The sequence below is a fragment of the Cuculus canorus genome, chromosome 9 (genome assembly GCF_017976375.1).
Source record: "Cuculus canorus isolate bCucCan1 chromosome 9, bCucCan1.pri, whole genome shotgun sequence".
NCBI lineage: Eukaryota > Metazoa > Chordata > Aves > Cuculiformes > Cuculidae > Cuculus > Cuculus canorus.
The window spans coordinates 27722571-27743363 of record NC_071409.1 but is presented as its reverse complement, the minus strand read 5'-3'; the positions used below and the strand labels follow the sequence as shown (position 1 = coordinate 27743363).

The 20793-nt window shown below is 51.8% G+C and overlaps 2 protein-coding genes across 4 annotated transcripts in view; one reads left to right on the top strand and one right to left on the bottom strand.

Moving 5' to 3' along the window:
• ANAPC13 (anaphase promoting complex subunit 13) overlaps window positions 1-20793 on the bottom strand; it is a 259639-nt gene that overhangs the window by 84803 nt on the left and 154043 nt on the right. The window lies entirely within an intron of this gene.
• Window positions 1-20793, top strand: part of EPHB1 (EPH receptor B1) — an 80442-nt gene that overhangs the window by 6633 nt on the left and 53016 nt on the right. For all 3 annotated transcript variants that reach the window (XR_008451164.1, XR_008451163.1, XM_054074016.1), the window contains exon 2: window positions 20311-20375. Coding sequence is in view for 1 of the 3 variants with exons in the window: in XM_054074016.1 (XP_053929991.1) it covers window positions 20311-20375 (65 nt within the window). In the remaining 2 variants the exon portion in view is untranslated. The remainder of the gene's footprint in view (window positions 1-20310; window positions 20376-20793) is intronic.

The window sequence follows — 20793 nt, the reverse complement described above, 5'->3', positions numbered from 1 at the left end:
GCATTTATACTTGATGTTTCTAAATAATTATAGTTTTGCCTCCTAAGCCCACAACCCAGGGTGACCCAATTACTGTTACAGCGTGCGCACTTTGGTCTGGCTTTAATAAGCTCCTGCTGGGAGCCCCGTGGTGAAAAATCACAGAGGCAGCGGTTCAAAGGGGAGGAGGCTCTGCGCCAAGCCCTGGATGAGGAAGACTGTCTTCCTTCGGCCTCGCTTCTTCCAACCTAAACCTGGTGGGTGGGATGCCCCCAGGGGGAGGAGAGGAACCCTGGAGCATCCCAGTGGTCGGCATTTCTGTGCTGTCTGCTTTCAGGACTGGTGGAAGGTGACTGCGAGCAGTCGCGTGGAAGCAGAGAGGGTTAGGCATGGTTTTAGTTGGTGGGTGTTAATTTGCTTCTTATTTTTTGGAGAAGAGAAGGCTGCAGGGAGACCATAGAGCAGCTTCCAGTGCTGAAAGGGGCTCCAAGAAAGCTGGGGAGGGGCTCTGGATCAGGGACTGCAGGGACAGGATGAGGGGAACGGTTTTGAGCGGAAAGAGGGGAGATTGAGATGAGATCTTGGGGAGAAATGTTTTGCTGTGAGGGTGAGGAGGCCCTGGCCCAGGGTGCCCAGAGCAGTGGTGGCTGCCCCATCCCTGGAGGGGTTCCAGGCCAGGTTGGATGGGGCTTGGAGCCCCTGATCCAGTGGGAGATGTCCCTGCCTATGGCACGGGGTGGAACTGGATGGGCTTTGAGGTTGCCTTCCTGTCACCTTCTGAGCCTGACTCCAGACAGGAGGGTGTTTCTTTCTGAGCCCCCAGATCTGGAATAACAGGGCTGTGGTGTCTGCTTTTGAGCACAAGACCAGTCCCCTGTGCCTGCTCCTGGCTGGAGACGTGCTCACACCCAAAAGGCACCTGGGTGGCCAAGCGGGAAGGACCCAGAGCTGGCGTGGGTCCTCTTCCTGCAGTGCAGAGGGCAGGGATGGAGCCGAGAACAGCAATGATTGAAGTTTTATGGAAGGCTTTTATTTCTTTTTTTTTGCAATCAGAGGCCAGGGCTGGGCCTCTGATTACTGGAGGCCTCCACTCGCTTCAGCCGCTTCCGTAGCCACAGGGTTGGAGCCGACTCATTATCATCCTCACTAGGGTCCTGTTGGTATAAGGATAATTGCTTTTTGCTCAAAAGACATTAAATCACCGCGGAAGAGGCAAAGGGGTGTGAATTACATCTTCCCCGGGAAAACCAGGAACCCTGTAGAAGAGTTGGATAGGAAATGCCGTCCTCGGGAGTCATGAGGGAACGGGGCTGGTGGCGGGTGTCTGCTCCGGTTCCTCTGGCCAGGGGAGCTGGCAGGGCAGCCCAGAGTCCTGAGGACAGGCTGGGATGGCCTAAAGAAGTAGCTGTGTTGAAGAAATGGCCAAAGAAATGGCCTTGGTAGGTAGCTGGGAGCTTTAATTTTATTTTCACCTGACACCTGTAGCTTCTTATTTCCAAATGCTCAAGAGATGAGAAGGACTCGCAGGGACATAGAGGGAGCAAGATGCTCTCAGAACGCTCTGAGGCATCAGCTCTGCTTTACCTTTGAAACAAATTTGTTTGAAAAGAACAAAACTTGACTTTTAAAGATCACTGATGTATTGCCAACAGTACTTCCCACAATGTCTTCTTTGAGTGGTTCAGGACCTTTGCATCACGTAGGGTACCTGCAGTGCTGGTGAAGTTGCTCCACAGATAATGTTCGCCGTGGTGCGTAGCAGCGCAGTGATGCCCTCCCCACATGGCTGGTTCCATCCCTGCGCTTCTGCCGTAGTTATTTTTAAAGCAGTGATATTGGATCTCTGCATCCTTTATCAAGTGCTGGAAATTGTGTACAAGACCTGGCTGCAAGTGAGCCCCAGATGCGCAGAGCTGATCCCCAGCCTGTAGGATTCAGCTGAAGCTGTCTAGAAGCTTCACGCCTGTGGATGATCCCCACAGAAAAGCTTCCACTTCAGAGGTTTCCTGAGTCACAAATCATAGAATGGTTTGGGTTGGGCGGGACCTCAAAGCTTATCCAGTTCCAACCTCCTGCCATGGGCAGAGACGCCTCCCACTGGATCAGGGTGCTCATCCAACCTGGCCTTCAACACCTCAGGGTCTCCCTGGAGCCTTCTCTTCTCCAGGCTGAACAAGCCCAACACGTGGCCTTTGCTGTGCATGCTTTTCCCCTTGAGATGAAATTGCTGGTGGAAGACTAAGTCATTTGAGCTTGTCAGACTCTTGGCAGAGGCACTGTGAGGTCACATATATTGATGTCACTGGGAGCAGATATGAAGCTGTAAAGTGGTGATTTCTGATATAATAAAGTTTAGATGGATAAGCTCCATGCAGCATTTCCTGGGGAGGAACATGCAGCTCCTGGAGCGGCATGCATCACTGCAGGTAAATTCATTCAATGAACTGGAGAAACTCCTTGGGGCCACACAGGTGATCGGAGGGCTGGAGTACCTCCTGTACAAGGACAGGCTGAGAGGGTTTGTTCATCTTGGAGAACAGAAGGCTGCAGGGAGACCTTAGAGTAGTTTGCAGTACTGAAAGGGGCTCCAGGAAAGCTGGGGAGGAGCTCTTGATCAGAGAGTGCAGGGACAGGATGAGGGGAATGATTTTTGGCTGAAAGAGGGGAGATTGAGATCAGATCTTAGGCAGAAATGTTTCGCTGTGAGGGTGGGGAGGCCCTGGCCCAGGGTGCCCAGAGCAGTGGTGGCTGCCCCATCCCTGGAGGGGTTCCAGGCCAGGTTAGATGGGGCTTGGAGCCCCTGATCCAGTGGGAGGTGTCCCTGCCCATGGCAGGGGGTGAGACTGGATGGGCTTTGAGGTCCCTTCCACCCCAAACCTTTCCATGATTCTATGAATTAAAGGCACTGATTCCTTTTCCTTTGGTCCCAGCTTGTGTAGGCCCTCCCTGAGCTCTGGCTGTTGGCTGGCGATGCCCCCCAGATCCACACATACTGAAGCTGACCGTGCAGAGGAGGAGGTGGATGTGGGCTGGTGGGAGCTGTGTGGTTGTGAGACAGTTGTATTCGGTATCTTTCCAAAAATTGGCTTCTATTATCCCTCCTTGTGCCGTGCGTGGGTTATTGCTGAAACGGCTGGCACTACCGCGCACACACGGGAGGTGGCTGCGCCACGAGGCTGGCTCAAAAGCATGCCGAAGACTATAAAAAGATGCTCATTAAGTTCAATGGGCTTTGGCTGAGGCTGCAGAAAATAGGCTGCTTTGAGAAAGATGGTGCTTAGAGCAACCTCCGACTCTGTCTCTGTGTGCTGGGGCTGGGCTGCGATCGTCGGGGCTGAAGGGGCTGGGGAAACCCCTGCTTTTGCATCATCCAGTCCTTAACGTGTGAGAAAATGGGGTGGCATCCCTGGGCTCACTGTGGAGGGGCTCGGGGGGGGTGATGGGTGGGCACCTGCTGTACCCTGTGCCCCGTAGCATTCTTTCACATGCTGGGCTGGCGTGCGACTCAGTTGCTCCCAAATGCAGTCTCTTGAGTCCCCAGTCCAGCAGATTTTTGGAGGTGGCTTGCGGCAAGGCACATTTTTATTTATTTCTTTAAAGCTTTGTGACGTTTGGGGGAAGCTGGGATGTCTTTGACACATTTAAAGTATTCCTAATAGGTTGCCTTGAAAGCTTTCTTCAGTCTTGAATGAATCAAAGTGCAAATGTTTATAATGCAACACCCACACAGAATGGGAGAGGAATTTTATTAAGGCAGGAGAGTCAGAAAACAATAATAATAAAACATGGTTTATGAAGTTGGCAAGAAACTTATAAACTAGGTGAAGTTTTACAGCGTATGAATTTGATACAAGTTGTAAATTTGAATTCCCAGGCTGGTCCTCAGGTCTTGCTCTTTATTACCTGAAATAACATTCCCCGCTTTTAATAGCTGGCTGCAGCAGAGCGGGTGCCGTTTTATCTTTCTAAATGATCTGCCAGGCGAGTCTTATAATCAAACTCTCACCTATCCCACAGACTTCAGCCCTCTCCTTGAGCAGCTCATCGGCTATTGCTAATTAGCAAATCGCTGCTCTTCACTTTGCTGGGTGGGGAGCTTAGAAAACCTTGAGTACATTCCCTGGTCAGTATTATTATTTCCAGCAGAAACCACCTTACTGTCTGATAACAGAGTGAGAAGAGAGGCTGAGAGAGTTGGACGTGTTCAGGTTGGAGAAAAACAGACTCTGGGGAGACCTTGTTGTAGCCTTTCAATACTTAAAGGGGGAGAAACTTTTTAGCAGGTCTGTAGCAACAGGACAAGGGGTGAGGGTTTGGAAGAGGAGAGATTTGGACTAGATATCAGGAAGAAACGTTTTGCTATGAGGGTGGGGAGGCCCTGGCCCACGTTGCCCAGAGCAGTGGTGGATGCTCCATCCCTGGTCCGGTGGGAGGTGTCCCTGCCCATGGACAGGGACAGAACTGGATGGGCTTTATAGTTTCTTCCAACGCAATCCATTCCATTATTTTAAGTTTTGCTCATACATCAGCAAAAAGGGACTGACCAATGCTCCCCACAGCTCAGCGTGTTGCACTGACCATCTGCTGTGTGCTGTGAGCAGGGACATGGCTGGGAGGGGTGTGGAGGCTTCCCAGGCATCATTGCGAGGTGATCGGTGGTTTTAGAGATGTCTGGGGCTCTGTTGCCATTTTTGCAGCCAGGAGGTGCAATCCCTTGCAACAAAGCTGCCTTTGCTGTCCCTCCTGTAGTGGATGTCATCCTGGGGTTGGCATTTAATGATCCCTTCCCCGCCCGCCGCGCCTTCGGCCCCTCCATGTGCTTGGCTGTCAGAAAAGCGGATAAAGCTGTCTTGTCAGGCCCCTGTCCTGTCTGTGCCCATATTGACAGATTATTCCTCTTCAAAAAATATGTAATTACTTAAGCAAAGCGTCCCCTCTCATCGCTGGATTATTCCCTTTAAAATGGGAAAGTAATTAGGGTTGTTTTTTTAAATAGGCTTCCCACCCTAGTTCTGCTGGGATTAGCATTCATGGTCTGTAAATATTTAGTTTCCAAGGACTCTTTTTCCCTTCCTTGGATGCTTTCCCCATCATTCGAAGTATAATTGAAATTAAAGATGACTCGCAATGGGAGATGAGCTCCTCACGTGGTGCTCCAAGCTGGGTGTTTTCTGGTTATGTTTGATGTTGAAGAGGAGCAGTTTTGGCTCTGGGTGATGGAGTTGCTTTTGTTAGCCCTCCGTAATATTTTCTGCTAATATTTTGGAGAGAAACAAATTTCCCATTCTGTGAAAAATGTTGGCCTCTCCAAGGTGCCTTTGGTCAATGCTGGGGTGAAAAATGCAGCTTTCTGAGGAAACCTCTGCAAGAAGCCTCCTTGGTGGTCCCTCCTCACCTAGGGCGATGCTTCTGTGTGGGAGGAAGGAACACCCTCAGGGTTTGCCTCCCTGAGGAGCTGCAGGCAGGTTTGTGCCCAAGGCATTTTCCACAAAACCTAATTAGGCGAACAGTTGTATAATAGCTGAGGCAGCTCAGGGACCACTTCTGAGGCCGACTGGTCTTCTCCCGGGCTGCACCAAGGAGACCTTCCAGTTGGAGTAAGGCAGAGAGGGCTTGGTTGAAACTCCTGCTGCCTGCCAGCTTAGGGGGATTTTTGAGCTCTCTTCCATTTGTAGAGATCTGTAACATCCAAACAATTTGGACTCTTTGCACTAAGGCTCTGTGACGTTTGGATTCAAAACCATGTCTTGTTTTGAAACTCATTTCAGTGTTTGCTATGTGTTTGTAAAGTTGGGAAGGCGAGGAAAAAACTGAAATCACAAGCAAAATATAGAGTTAGATGCAGAAGTGGTTTTAACAGAGTGATCTGGTGGACTTGCCGCTTAAAGGAATTGTAGAAACCAATAACTCACACAACTCTCCTAGAGGTCTGTACCCTTCCAGATCCCCAAAGCTGTTCCTACAGCAAACACATTCCCTCAAAAAGCCAGAGTAATCCATCTAACAAATAAATTCTAAGCGCTAATGAGGCATCAGAATCATAGAATCATGGAATGTTTTGGGTTGGAAGGGACCTCAAAGCCCATCCAGTCCCACCCCTGCCATGGGCAGGGACACCTCCCACTGGATCAGGGGCTCCAAGCCCCATCCAACCTGGACTTGAACACTTCCAGGGATGGGGCAGCTGTGACTTCTGTGGGCTACCTGGGCCAGGGCCTTATGTTTCTTTCTGAGATCTCATCTCAATCTCCCCTCTTTCAGACTAAACCCATTCTGCTTTCTTCTGTCCCTGCACTCCCTGATCAAGAGCCCCTTCCCAGCTTGTCTGTAGGCCCTTTAAAGTCACCAGAAGAAAATCTGGCTCAGAAGAAAATTTGCACAGCCTCAAAGTGTAGAGCTCAGGAGCAGTCATTGGTGTGCCTGCCTGGCTTTGGTCCCCATCCTACTGCTGAGAGACACTTTTTTTTTTGGCATCTCTGCTTAAAATGCTCATGCACCTATCGTTTCTCTCTCTTGCAGGGAGCAGGTTGCCCAGAGCAGTGGTGGCTGCCCCATCCCTGTGGGTGTTCAAGGCCTGGTTGGATGGGGCTTTGAGATCCGTTCCAACCCAACCCATTCCATGATTATATCATTTATTGTGGGCATTGACCCAGGGCTGCTGCTCAGATGCCTCAGTCTTGCTTTCAAAGATTGTGTTTGTGCTGCTCAGCTGTATTTGGCAACTTTCGGACTTATTGTTTGCTCTCCTGCATGCTGGAAATCCTTCAGAGGTTGTTCAGGAGGCAAAGGGAGACTGCAGATCTGGAATTTTTTTGATGGTTATTATTATTATATATTATTATAATTAAAACATATTTTTAGCGGCTGAAATTCGATCCCGTCTGGGTATTTATACAGCAAGATGTTTTGGATGAGGAATAGGCCAAGACAGTCACGTGGTTGGGGCCAACGTGAAACAAAAGAATCCATTTATTATCCAGGCAGGAAATTTGTTCTTCGGGATGTTGTAGCTGCAGACATAATGATTTCATTTCCTCCGGTTCACCCAGATTAATGGCTTGTGCTCCCTTGTTTGTGTGCCTGTGTTATTTCTGCAGCACAGCTTCCCCCTGCTCCGTGCTGGCGTGTGCGAACACGTGTGCAAGTGCCCTGGGCAATGCGGGGGGGGCGGGGGGGGGCAGTGCGGGGTCCCATGTTGGGCTGCAACAGAGCTGGCTGGGTTTTGTGAAGGGGTGGGATGCTGGGAGAGCTGGGCAAAGCCTGTGGCAACGCCTGGGATGACCTTACCAACAGTGATGGATGTCCTGCTACGTGTGTCTCCTTGGGGTCTCCTCCTCCTGCCATCGTCACTGGGACACAGAGAGATGTTTTCCTATGAGGTTGTGATGGGATGGGAGAGATAGAGAGACAAGCACAAGTGTTGACCTTATGGAAGCATGCGAGCAGCATGTCTTCTCCTTGGCCATGCTCAAGGGTGTTCTTGATGGGAAGCCCATACCTTTGCACCCTCCCAAATATTGCTTTAGAAAGGGCTCCTTTTCCTAGGGAGCCGTGCTGATGCACAGGGATGCAGACATCAGTCACGTGGTAATGGGTGAGCAGCTCCTTCCTTGCCAGATGGGTTGGCTGTTCAAGGCAGGTCCAACCCCTCATGGGACTGCTGGCCATCTGGAAGACGGTGGCACTTAGACTCCCTCCTCGCTCTGTCTTTGTGGACATTACAAGATTAGTGGCAGCCTTAATTGTTGCCTTTCCCGTTTTCTGAGTGTTTGCCTTTCAAAAGGATGTGACAGGCACATGGTGCCTTTGTGTCACTGCCGCCTGAAGGGTCCTCACGGGTTTTGGCACAGAGCTTTTAATTTACTGTTTGCAGCGCAACTGTGATCTTCTGTTATGGATTAATCTGGAGTTGGAAGCGCCCTCTGCACTGAGGAGCTGAACATGGCACTGCCTAGGATGTGTGGCTGGAGAAGGCTTGGTGATGGTCTTCCATGGCTGCTTCCATGCCTGGTTCTTCCTCCTTCCCTCCCTTAGGTGTTTCTGCTTTAAATTCGGTGAGGAGAGAGAGTTTCTGCCACCCCTTCTGAAGGAGGCTTCCCTGCAGGGATGTTCCTTCCGAAGGAAGCTCTTCTTGGCCATCAGAGTGCATCTGCCATCCTTCCCGCCGTCTTCTGGGTACTTGCGTGCAACGATCCCATCTTGCACATGTGTTCTACCTTCTTACTTTCGTTCTCCTGTGCTTTTGTGCCAGGAGGGATGCATGGGGCAGAAGGTGTGAGTCCATTAACTGAAAGCTGTGGAAGAGAGGGGCTGGGGAGCTCCCAGGACCCTGTCAAGCTGGGCGTGATTTCTCCCCACCTGCCTGCCCTCCCAAATCATTCCCATGTCGCCCTGGTGACAGAGTTTGTGTGGATATGACAGCTCCGTTGTGCAGATGATGATGAACAGTAATGAGACCCAGAGCACAACATGCACTTAAAGTGATTTATTTCAGTCGGGGAACTACAATCAAGGAGGATAGGTCAGCGTCATCAGGAGAAGAGGTGGGTATGGAGATGAGCTTAGGGGGATCTTTATCATCAACTCGCACCGCTTTAAGAATGAGCAGAGCTGGTGTCGAATGAAATGGAGCCCTGCTGGTCATGCTGAGACCATCCCTTGCCCATGGTTGAGTATAGGCATCTCCTGGGGGCCCGGCCAGCTGCTGGACATGGCTCTGATGGGTTTCTCCGTGCTTACCTTGCTGCTTCTCCATGCCGAGGGTTTTTGTGAGGCATCACCTGCGCTTTCAGTCAGTTCTACCCATGCACTTGGGAGGGAGACTGTCCCGATGAGTAGGGGAGGAATAATCCCCCAAACCCGCCTTGGTGCAGCTCCTGGCGCACAGATGGTTGTCCTCATGCTAGAGCCTTTTCCCAGCTTGCACCCGCGCAGGCACCAGGGCTGGAGAGGGATGGAGGCAGGGCTGTGCTGGGCAGGCCGGCTGCCAAACGGCATCTCCTGCCAGCATCCTCCTTGTGCTCCCCCTCTTCTTTGCCTCCCAGGGCCGGTGGGAGCAGTGGCCACTCAGCAGCTCAACTGCCTACTGCAGCCTGCAGGAAAAGCTTGGCGTAAGCATGGTCCTGAGCAACACTTGGCAATTTAAGGTCAACTTAAAGCAGCTTTTGTTTTTCTTCACTTTTCCCAGAATGCAGTTCCCAGGGCTCCTGGTGCAGGGGGATGTGGTGAAACAGAGGACCTGGTGCTGCCTCTGTGTGGGCAGGAGCTGAGGCAGGCAGGCAATGCCTGCCTGCTTGTGAAGAGGGGTCCTGCAGCCCCTGCTGTGCACCCCTTTGATTCCACTAGCAAAACAACCTGACCTGCACCAAAAGACCACCTCACAGGATCATAGAACAGTTTGGGTTGGAAGGCAACCTCAAAGCCCATCCAGTTCCAATCCCCTTCCAATGGACAGGGACACCTCCCACTGGATCAGGGGCTCCAAGCCCCATCCAACCTGGCCTGGAACCCCTCCAGGGATGGGGCAGCCACCACTGCTCTGGGCACCCTGGGCCAGGGCCTCCCCACCCTCACAGCAAAACATTTCTCCCCAAGATCTCATCTCAATCTCCCCTCTTTCCGCTCAAAACCGTTCCCCTCATCCTGTCCCTGCACTCCCTGATCCAGAGCCCCTCCCCAGCTTTCTTGAAGCCCCTTTCAGCACTGGAAGCTGCTCTAAGGTTTCCCTGCACCTTTCTCTTCTCCAGGCTGAACAACCTCAACTCTCTCTGCCTATCCTCATATGGGAGGTGCTTCAGCCCTCAGATCATTTCCATGGCCTCGTCTGGCTGTCCAAAGCGGTGATTGATGGTCCTCTGAGGAGGAGAGCACCTGTTGCTGGTGGTTACTGTCGGGGTTTAACACAGCTCTGCTGGCCCATTGGAGCTGGGACCAGTGTTCAGCAATCTTGGCAAATGTGTTTTGTTATTTACTCAGCTGAGGCACTATCGTGTGTGTCTGAGTGTAAAGACGGCTCAGATTGGCAGTACAATTTCTGGGAGAAGATGGGGACAGTTACAGATCCCGACCATTGGCTGTTTTGACCAAATCTTAAAGTAGAGAAAGAAAAGAAGGAAATGATAAGGCCTGGGCAAAGCTGGAAGAGACAAGGGATGGGTTTGCAGAGCAGTTTGGGAAGTGGTGTTTGGCTGTGGGGCCAGAGCAAAACCAGCGCAGTGGGAGCTGCTCATGGGATGCCGTGCCCTTTGAGGGCCCTGTTGGCTCTGCCACATCCCCTGTCCCCCCCATTCCTGCGTGCGCAGCCTTACAGCGAGGAGGGCTGCCAAGGCGTCCCCAGGGGATGCAGGCAGAGCCTCCTCCATCTCGGCAGAGGATCCCCGAGCTGCCAGCAGCCCTGTGCTGGCACAGATTTATTTTCCCGTGCCTCTCTTTGCCTCATTTGCACTCGTGAACTGACTCCATACGGTGCAAAGACTGCAGAGATGATGCTCAGCACGGCGGCCGGCAGCCGTCGCCCGTTGGGGAGGCAGCACGGGGAGCCGTTTGCCGACGAGCTTTTGCAGCTTCTCTCATTTGAGGTTCAATATTTTCACCTCCTCCCCTCGATGGCTGTGCTCGATGGCTGCAGCTGAGCTCCTTGTCTCTAGCAGCAGGCAGAGTCCCCACACATTTCCACTCTCACTGCCCTACCTTCTCCCTGAGTGCCACAGGATGAATCTTCAGACCAGCAATGCTGTTCTCTTCTTTGTCATGCCTGAAAATAGTTGGGCAGCTTCCCTGAAGGCTTCAGTAGATGTTGGATGCAACGTTAAAAGATATAGGATCAACCTGGCGGTGATTGTTCTGTCACAGGTCCATGCCAGCCAGCTCACTCCGCACTCGCTTGCTGCTTCAGCAGGGTTTTTCTTTGCAAGCCTTTAATTCTGGTGGAGGGATTTGGTTTCTGGCTTGACCGAGCAATCTGGTGTTGGGGGGGTTTTGGCATGAAAAGGGAGGCTTTTCACTCAAATTCTGGTGTCTGGAGGGGTCACCAAGCACTTGGCTGTGCTGGGAGGAGGTGTGTATGGGCAAAGGGATGTCGTTCGCTAATCCCGAGCCCTCCAGCAGCGTTTGCTCGCTGCCTGAGCAGTCTGTCATGTTCGTAGCTCCTGCAGAATCCCTTTGATGTTTTACAATCAGATCTAGTAAACAGGAGCTGGACGATGCCAGGTGCCTCTCGCGTGGTGAGGGCTCTCTGACAGCACGGCTGGTGTTTGAGATTTAGGGCTCTATGAGACGCGTGTTTTTGTAGCGAGATCGAAGCTTTCCTGGAGAACACAGTCCAAGACGGTGACTCATCCTGAATCTCTAAAGAAGTGATGGCGTGTAGGGAAATGCAGGGTAAATGTTTTGATTTGTAGAGCTTTTCTCATAGGTGGTACAATCCTAGAATACAGCAAAATAAATCCTGTGGGGAAGGAGAGCCCCAGGGAAAGGCGGGTGCAGGTCTGGTGTGATGGTTCAAAGCTCATTGCGCCTGCTCCAGTGCTGCCTCTGCGCTGGTGGCCTTGGAGGTTGGCTTGATAGCCAAGTGTGGTGCAGCTCTGAGACATGCCTGAGCACACTGCGGGGGAGACCCCACTGCAGTCCCACAGGCAAATGTTCTCTGTATCCAGGTGTGAAGACTGTGTCTTTTTAATTTATCCTAGCACTTGTATTCACAGGATCACAGAATGATTTGGCTCAGAAGGGACCTCAAAGCCCATCCAGTCCCACCCGCTGCCATTGGCAGAGACACCTCCCACTGGATCGGGGGCTCCAAGCCCCATCCAACCTGGCCTTGAACACCTCCGGGAATGGGGCAGCCACCACTTCCCTGAGCAACCTGGACCAGGGCCTCCCTGCCACTATGGCAAAATATTTCTCGCTAAGATCCCAGTCTCACCTCTTTCAGCTGAAAACTGTTCCTTTCATTCTGTTGCTAACATTGATGTTTCTGGCTGTTTTGCATTCTCAGTCAACTAGTTCTGTATTTAGAGGCTGTAATATCTGAGGAAATCCAAGTTCCACTGAGCTCATTAGACTTCAGTGGCACTTGTGTGGGAAATCGCAAACTCTGCTCCTATTCTTCTCCCCCCCCCCCAGCAATTTGGGGGTTCCTTTCTTTCTCACAGCATGATGAAGATCAATCATCTCCCTCTTCCCAAGAGAAGACCTCCTGGCAGAATGTCCTGCTCTTGTGTGAGCTCAGTTGCTTCCAGCCAACGTGGCTGGAGCACGCACTGTGCAGCCGGTGCTGGTACATGGCTGTTGACAAGGATGTGAGCTACAGAAAAGTAGCGGGAAATACAAAGTTGTTGTTACCCCTGCCATTCCTTGAAGTGCTGTGCTCCTGGGACATAAGATGGATTGGGGCACTGGATCCTGCTTGTTTACTTGGCTGGTTCTCCAAGCCAACTGGTCTCCACCCAAGGAGTCCAATGGGGTGTAACTGCTGTCCCCGGCTTGTGCTGAAGCCACCCAACTGCATGGCAAAGGATAGAGTATCCTCAGGCTCCTGACCTTCGGCTTTCATCTGCTTTGGCATGCGCTCCTGGGACGTGATAGCAGTGGATGGTGAAGAGCAGATGACTGCCCTTCCCCAACCCAAGCAGTCCTTTGTTTGAGCCAAACTGTCTCACACCACTTGGCTGGATCTTGAGTTGGAGAGTGCTACTTCTCCTGGGCAGCCTCACAAGCTTTTCAGAGGGTAGAGTTTCTGGGAAAGCCTCTGCTCATCCCTGGGTGGCTGATTTCCTGTTTCACATCATCTGGAGGATGAAACTAGTATCTGCTGAGCATGACATATGGTGATTTTCAGGGCAGGCTTTGTCATTCAGTGATGTTTGCTGGCAACTCAGCCTCAAGAAAACAAAGATGAGCATTTAAATGCATAGTGACATTGTTCCAGAAAATGTTCTCTTGAAAGATAGTCTTGTCATCTTACAGCCCTGGATTGCTTCTCTGGGAGCGGTGTGGTGGAAGAGCTGGGCTCTTGGGATGGCTGGATCTTTCTAGAAGAGTGAGAGTATTCATTAAAGTCCACTCTCAGCCCTTAGTGCTGCTGGACTTCGAGTTGCTAAACACATCTATGCCCATCAGTAAATAGTTCTGCATAGACAATAATCTGTGTCTGTAATGCGTAGATTTTCATAGAATCGTAGAACAGTTTGGGTTGGAAGGGACCATGAAAGTTGTTCAGTTCCATCCCCTTCCCATGGGCAGGGACATCTCCCACTGGATCAGGGGCTCCAAGCCCCATCCAACCTGGCCTGGAACCCCTCCAGGGATGGGGCAGCCACCCCTGCTCTGGGCACCCTGGGCCAGGGCCTCCCCACCTGAACAGCAAAACATTTCTGCCTAAGATCTCATCTCCATCTCCCCTCTTCCAGCTCAAACCCGTCCCCCTTGTCCTAACCCTGCCCTCTCTGATCCAGAGTCCCTCCCCAGCTTTCCTGGAGCCCCTTTCGGCACTGGAAGCCGCTCTGAGGTCTCTTGTACACCTGTGGCCTGTGTACACTTATGAGGAATGTGATATCGGTGACTGACCTTGTCATTACGGGAGCAGATGAGCTCCTTGTATTTGGCAAATATTGGGTTACCAGTAACGTGCTGTCCTGAGGTATTCCTGTTGCCTCTGATGTCTGGTTTGAGCTTGGTGGATTAAAACTTGTTCCCAAATTTGCTAAAATAGGTTTACGATTTGGAAACAAAAGGTATTGAAAGCCCTATCTTCTCTTATCTCTATATCTGATTTGGTCCTCTTTGTGTTTTTCCCCCTGACAGGTGCTTTCTTTGGTAATTCTCTGTCGTTTCCTTCCCTCTTTCTTATCTCCCCCTCTGCAGTTCTCTCTTTTCCTCTCTATTCCTCTCCCCCTCATGCTCCCCCCGTAATTTATTTGCAGGCAGCTTGTCTCTTTGATTTACTGTAGCTCTCCTCGTTAGAATTATGATAAATGGGTTGCATGGCTTCAGCTGAGCTCGTTCAACACCTTGTACCCGCACTGGGTCGAGCGTGAAAACTGAGGGGCGATGCTGGTGCCAGGTCTCCTCCTCGTGGTCTGCAGGGAGGAGTCACTGTGGCTAGATGGGACTTGGTCCTTGTGGCCCACACTTTGTGTTGCCTCCTGAACTTTTTTAGGCATGGAACTTGGTGGAGGAGTTCTTGTCTGTGCTTTTCTCTTGCCTGATATGCCTGCATGTGTATGTGCACAGGCACTTGCAAAAATTTAGGTAGGTATTTTATGAGCGCTTTAGGAACATCAACCAGCGTATTTCAATTTACTCTATCCTGATATGGAGAGCGTTTGCCGCTGGTAATTAGAGCGTTTCATTCTGCCGTCACAGCAGGCAGCGCTTTATTGATAAAGTTGTTATATAGTTGCTGAGCAAACACCCCCCAAATCTGAGCTTCATTAAGTTATCGCCTGCCCTGCTGTGATGCATCTTCATCGCGCACTGAAATCTATGCCATTGACGGGAGATCCCGGAGGAGGTCCGGGGCTCTGCTGTGTGGCTGCAGCTTAATGCATCCCATCACAAATTGACACAGCAGGCTTGTCCTGGCTGATATATATAAATTCTTTCCCTTTCCAACGAAAAGCAGAGCGGTTTTTGGACACCACAGATCTCCTCCTGCTGGCTGATGGTTGTGGCTGGTGGTGTCACGGCCGAGATGTCTTTGCAGAGCAGGCACAGCTGCTTCTCTCCCCCGAGAGGTTCACGCAGACCCCAAAGCATCGGCAGTTGCCTTTGAAATACAGGCAGAGAATGCTTTGAGTTGGCTTGTTTTGTTTAGTGCATCCACTCCCTTCTCCACGGGATTGTTATTTGGTGGGTAATCCTTCATAACGAACCCGTGGGAGATTGATGGGGAGAGCTCGTTATGCACTTCCAGCACGGTTTCACTGTCGTTCTGTAGCAGCAAAATGCACCATTATAGGCAGAGAGCCATGGGAATGATGGGACATAATTAGTTGTTGCTGTAATATTTTTGATTGGATGTGTACAGATACTGTAAGCAGCTCTTTGGGAAGCCGGTGCTCTCAGGAAACCGTGAAGAAGAGCAGCGGTTATCAAAGGGGAGAGGCTGATCCTGCTCTTACCCTGCCCGCCTCTCCAGCACCGTAATTAAACCACCTGGGAGGTGTCACGGCGCTCACGCTGCGTGGCCGCCAACCCTTCACAGCATGAGGAGCGAGCAGCGGCATTCCCTCCCAATTAGGAGCAGGAGCCACATGGAGAGTCCTGCAGAAGAGACTTTTTGGGTGGGATGCACACATGGCCACTCACCACCTTGGTCCCTGAGGCAGAGCTGCCTGGCTCTGATGCTCCTGCTTGTTCCCAGCTGATTCCAGAGTCTGTGGTATATTGAAACCTTGCAGAGGCAAACCTAGACTTCATCCATGGGACGTTGTGGTCAGAAGCCTGGGGAACAAGCTGGAATGACTTGGGCAACCTCTGTGTGTGTGCTTGAACCCCTTCGTCTACGGGGAACAGTGAGAATTAAGTTCAGACAATTCCTCCTTGGGACTTTCTGTCCATTGGCATCGAGAGGCTTGGTGCAAACCACGACTGCCAAGGTAGCGGTGATGTAAGCCACGATGCAATCTGGGCTCGGCTTGGAGTCATGACAGCTGTGGAAAGGCAGAGCTTGTGGCTTTAGATCAGTTAATGTTACCGAGCACCAGTCTTTGCAATAAAGCTTCTTGGCTCTGTTTCTCTATTGTTCCCTGTCTCTGGTAATGTCACCAAACTTGGACAGAAGCTTCCCAAGCTGTGCGCTTGCCTTGGGCCGATTTTGCTGAAGCTCTTGGGAGAGAAGGAAGGGGTAGGAAAAAAGCTTTTGGCATTTATTCACATGAAATCGAGGAGAAAATACAGGGCTTCGCTCATGGAACAAAGTCTGACTGTTGTTCCCTTTCAGAAAGTCACGCTATGGGCCCGGGACTGCCCAGGGAATGTGCCATGGGACTGCACTGTGCAGACCCCATTGGTGCTTGCTCTGTGCTCTGCAAAGATGCATTGGGATGAGTCTCCGAAGATTCCACCGGTGGAGCATCCTCTGCCCTTCAGGACCCTGGACCAGAGCCCAGCGCAGCAACACATGCCCTGCCTCGCACTTGACGGCTGCCCCTGCATCTCCCCTCTCCCTCCGAGGGTTCAGCAATCGCTGTGCACCTCTCCGCTCCCCATGCATCTTGGGGGGCTTGTTTCCAGCAGCTGGCATCCTTTCTAATTCTCCCTCTACCCATCTGTTGTTATCAAGCCTCCTCTCTCCTGATTTTGCTTAATTTCTATCTTTTTATTCTTGGTCATCTTAGACGAGCCTGTGTCTCCTCACATATGCCCAGGCATTTGCTTTCGAGTGCCTTAGGCTGCTTCCCGCCGTTATCTTCTTGCAGGAGTGAGGGCTGCTGCTTCTTGCCATGGGAGAGGGATCGTATCCGTGAGGCATCTGTTGAGAAGTGCAGCACTCATAAAAGTTTCTTTGTGGCCTCCTGAGCAGAAGATTTGTTGTCATATCTCTTTCATTCTGATGACAACATCAAAATGCTGTCAAGTTGGGTTGACCTGACCACCTTTCCTCTGCCTGTAACCAGACCCTGCTCCCTGACAGGGAGAGGTCAAACCTTCTCATGGCATGATCAGCTGGAACCCCCCAGTGCTGGGAAGGTCTGAAATATGGGTTTCAGGCTGGGGATTTCATAGAAACATGGAACGGTTGGGCTTAGAAGGGACCTTAAAGATCATTCAGTTGCGGCCCCTGCCATGGGGGGAATGAGAGATCTCAATCTCCCTTCTTTCAGCTGAAAAATGTTCCCCTTGTCCCATTCCCACACTCCCTGATCAAGAGCTCCTCCCCTGCTTTCCTGGAGCCCTTTTCAGTACTGGAAGCTGCCCTGAGGTCTCCCCAAGTCTTCTCTACTCCAGGCTGAAGAGGAAATATTATTTCAGGAAATTCTTTCAGCTTCTGTGGATCCTGTGATGGATCCTACATTGCCCTGGTCACTCTCGCCTCAATAACTTGTTTTCCAGTGGCACCTGGATGATGCCAGCCCACACCTTCCCGCTCTGAGATGCGGCTGGTCCCCCTGCAGGCATCGGCTCCAGCCGCATCTCACACCCGTTGGCCCAGGAGGGTGCAGGGAGCCGGGGATGGCAGTGAGTCCTCCCCGCCTGGATCGTGCGAGTGCCATCACAGATGGATGCGCTGCTCGGCAGCGAGGATGCTGGTGCATTCTAATTGCTGGCATCTTTACTCGTTACGAGTGTAATTGTGAGTAGACGTTTGTTTTTGTATTGATAATTAGGGACTGGAACAGATGGTGAAGGCTTAGTTTAAAGTAATGTGTCCATTAAAGAAAATCTACTGTATACAGCTGAAGATTCTTCACTCTAAGAGAGCTCAGCTCACCGTAGCAGAGCTCATCTCCTCCCTAACGAAGGTTTTGGCCATTACAGCCTGGTCAGCTGCGTTCAGTGGAGGCTCAGGTCCCAAAGACTTCTCTAAGCGAGTGTGTTGATCTCTTTCCCAGGCAGAGCATCCTGCGGGCATCCGTCATGACTGCATGCAGGCGGTCAGGCATGGAGGAGTTGTTGGAAGAATGTTACCGTGAGCAAGCGGGAGGGCAGCACCTTGCCCACGCTTGCCTGCTGGACACTGAGCCCGGCGGCTGGCATGGTGGAGGTGTGGGCACTGGCTGCTGCAGGTGGATGGGATATGAGTGATGGGATGAGGGGGAACGGTTTTCAGCTGGAAGAGGGGAGATTGAGATGAGATCTTAGGGAGAAATGTTTTGCTGTTCAGGTGGGGAGGCCCTGGCCCAGAGTGCCCAGAGCAGTGGTGGCTGCCCCATCCCTGGAGGGGTTCCAGGCCAGGTTGGATGGGGCTTGGAGCCCCTGATCCAGTGGGAGGTGTCCCTGCCCATGGCAGGGGTGGGACTGGATGGGCTTTGAGGTCCCTTCCAACCCAAACTGTTTTATGATTCTATGACTCAGGAAGCCTCTGAAGTGGAAGCTTCTCTATGGTTCTTTTCAATTTATTAATTTATTTCTCTATTCATTTAGTTATTTTTGAAGTCTCCTGTCTGGGAGGCATGTCGTGCTGTGCATTCCTGCTTTCCTTCCAAAATGTGGGGCCTTTGGACAGAATGGAAAGATGAGGGTTGTGATAGGGAGCCACCAGGAGGGCTCCTGGGGCATGCTGTCTCGGAGCAGAGCTGTCTCGGAGCAGGGCTGGTCGTTGCGTGCTCCCATGCTGTGCTGTGACTGTGCTTTATCAAAAGTACATTCCTCTGTCACCACCTCTCTGGAAAAAAACACTGGGGAAGGAAGCTGTGAGTGCGTGGAACAGGAAGGGAGATGATGGAATGAAAATCCTTTCTGAATAAACACCTGCAAGCAGTGCCTCTCTTGTCGCTGAGTTGGCCCTTCTTTAGGGCAGAGGGTGGGTGAACCTGGTCTGGGTCCCAGCCCGGCCACACTCCCCAGGTCACCCTGGGCGGAGGCTCCGCTGCCTCGGTTTCCCCTGCATGGCTTGAAGAGGCCTCTCAGGCTGCAGGGAGGAACATCAATGATTTGTGGGCCCTCGGGGCATCCCTCTCTATGTAGCCCTACCGGGAGGGCGCACAGGAAGAAGTTTCCATGGCCGATTTCACTTCTGCCTTCCCATCCAGTTATGCATGCATGGGCTCATCTACCTGCTTTTTCGAAGGCCCATAGGGAGGATTAATGACCGCAGTGAGGATTAATAACCGCAGCCAGCATTAATGACCACTTAATGAGGCGTGGGGCTGTTTCCGAGGGAAGGGAAGGCAATGAAATGGGGTGCATTATTTCTAGCTGGCTTTGGTCAAGCAGAAAGGGGCTGAAGCTGCACACAGTGACATTCCATGATAGCGTGAAGACCATCACATGTTCCTTCCTTGTATGGACTGCAAACCATCTCCTCTTGGAGGGCCCTGTAAGCAGAACAGGCTGGCACCGTGCAAAGTACCAAGTGAAGCACTGGTGTGGTGGGCTTTGAAGCCCTCCCAGCAGTCACAGCAGCATCCCACGACCTCGCAGGTATGCAGAAGGCTTGCAAGCTCCCAAGCCCCTTTTCACTCCATTTCTGGAGATGATGCCTTGCTCTCCCTCCCTCCGTGGCCCTGCTGACCTCTGGGCGCCAGAGTTCTGGATTTTGGAAACAGGAAACGTTTATCGCTCGCAGCGGGGCAGCGTGTTCCTGGTCATGCTCCTCTGGTGTCCCGTCCTGGGGCAGCCACGAAGGGAGGGCTGGGAAGATTAATAGGAATCTTGTTTCTGGAGCAGGCACAGAGAGATTAAAAGCGTCAGTTCATAGTCCTGGGCTGGTTTTGTTTCCTGACCTTTATTTCTCTGGTTGCACCCATTTTCCCGGTGCTGTAGAGCAGCCGTTGGCATCTGGGCCTGGGGAGGGACGGGATGCTTGGTTCTGCCAGCCATGGGCGGTGCTGCTCCTCCACCTCCTGTTTGGTCGAGACGCAGGAATTGAAATTAATCTGCATGTCTGCTTGCTGCAAACAAATAAATACAACCTGGCGGGTTTTCCCCATCTGTTTCTGTACGTTGTTGCTCTCACTATTCTTCTTGTTGTGTTTTGGTTTATTTTTTAAAGAATAAAAGTAGGGAAATGTCAGCTGTGTTACAGCTTTTACAGATTTCAGGCTGAAGCCTCCATCAAGAGGCCCCCAGCAGAGGAAAACTGCTCGACAGTGGGATTTTCATTTGTGTATTTAGAAGCACTCTGACAAATAATAGGTGTGTGCAGTGAAAGCTCAGGGGAGCAGACCGGTGTCACGGGACATACAGCGCTGCGGTGCGAAGCAGAACTGTGAGCGAGTGGGCTGGGGGCTGCTGGGGGAGAGTGTGGACTCTGCCCACGGTGGAGGACATACCCCCGGCCTCTTGCTGCTTCCAGGGAGTTGATGCAACCCCGCTGCCCTGGTTCATACAGGGGTTTGTACGTGCGTGTAATGACTCCAAAAAATGCAGCACCCTTCTTAGTGTCTTTTAGTTGGTGATGCTGTTCTCCTTTTCTGGGCCTGGGAGGGGGAGAGGTGGCAGCGTGGACTGGGTTCGGGCTGTGGCTCTTGGCAAAGAGCCTTGTCCTGCGCCATTTGCTCCAGAGTGAAGCTGCCCTCAGTTCGTTAGATGGGTTGGGGCACCAGCTGCTTTGTTTCTGAGCAGCTCCCAGGGTCAGATGCACTCTCTGGGAAAGCAACTGAGTGTTTTCCTGTGGCTCTGAACTCGTAACATTGCTGAAAACTTCCTTTTCTTGTGTTTCCTCAGAAACTTTGATGGACACACGGACGGCGACAGCCGAGCTGGGCTGGACTGCCAACCCTCCTTCAGGGGTAAGGTGATCCTTATGCGATCTCGTAAGGCTCATGCAGATGAGGAGTTGGAGAAGTCGCAGCGGGGCCTCGTCAGCCAGGGCATCGCTGTTCAGAGCTGTGTGACTGGCCCAGGGCTGAGCATCCCTTCTCTGAAGCAGTCCCAGGGTCTCAGTGGAGATGGAGCTTTTCTCCATCCCTTTGCTCTCTCCTCCCAGGTGAAGGGCCCAGCCCCACCACCGCTCTCCTTCCCCCCTGCTTGCACCTTCCCTCTCCCTGTGCCAAAAGGCTTGTAATTAGGAAACATTAACAAGCTCAAAACAGTTTTCATACCTGGAACATCATCCGTAATTGCACTCGGCACTGCTCTTCCCTGGCTATTAATGTCACTTTTATGAAGTAATGAGGAACAAAACACCCTGAGGCACTTAAAACATCT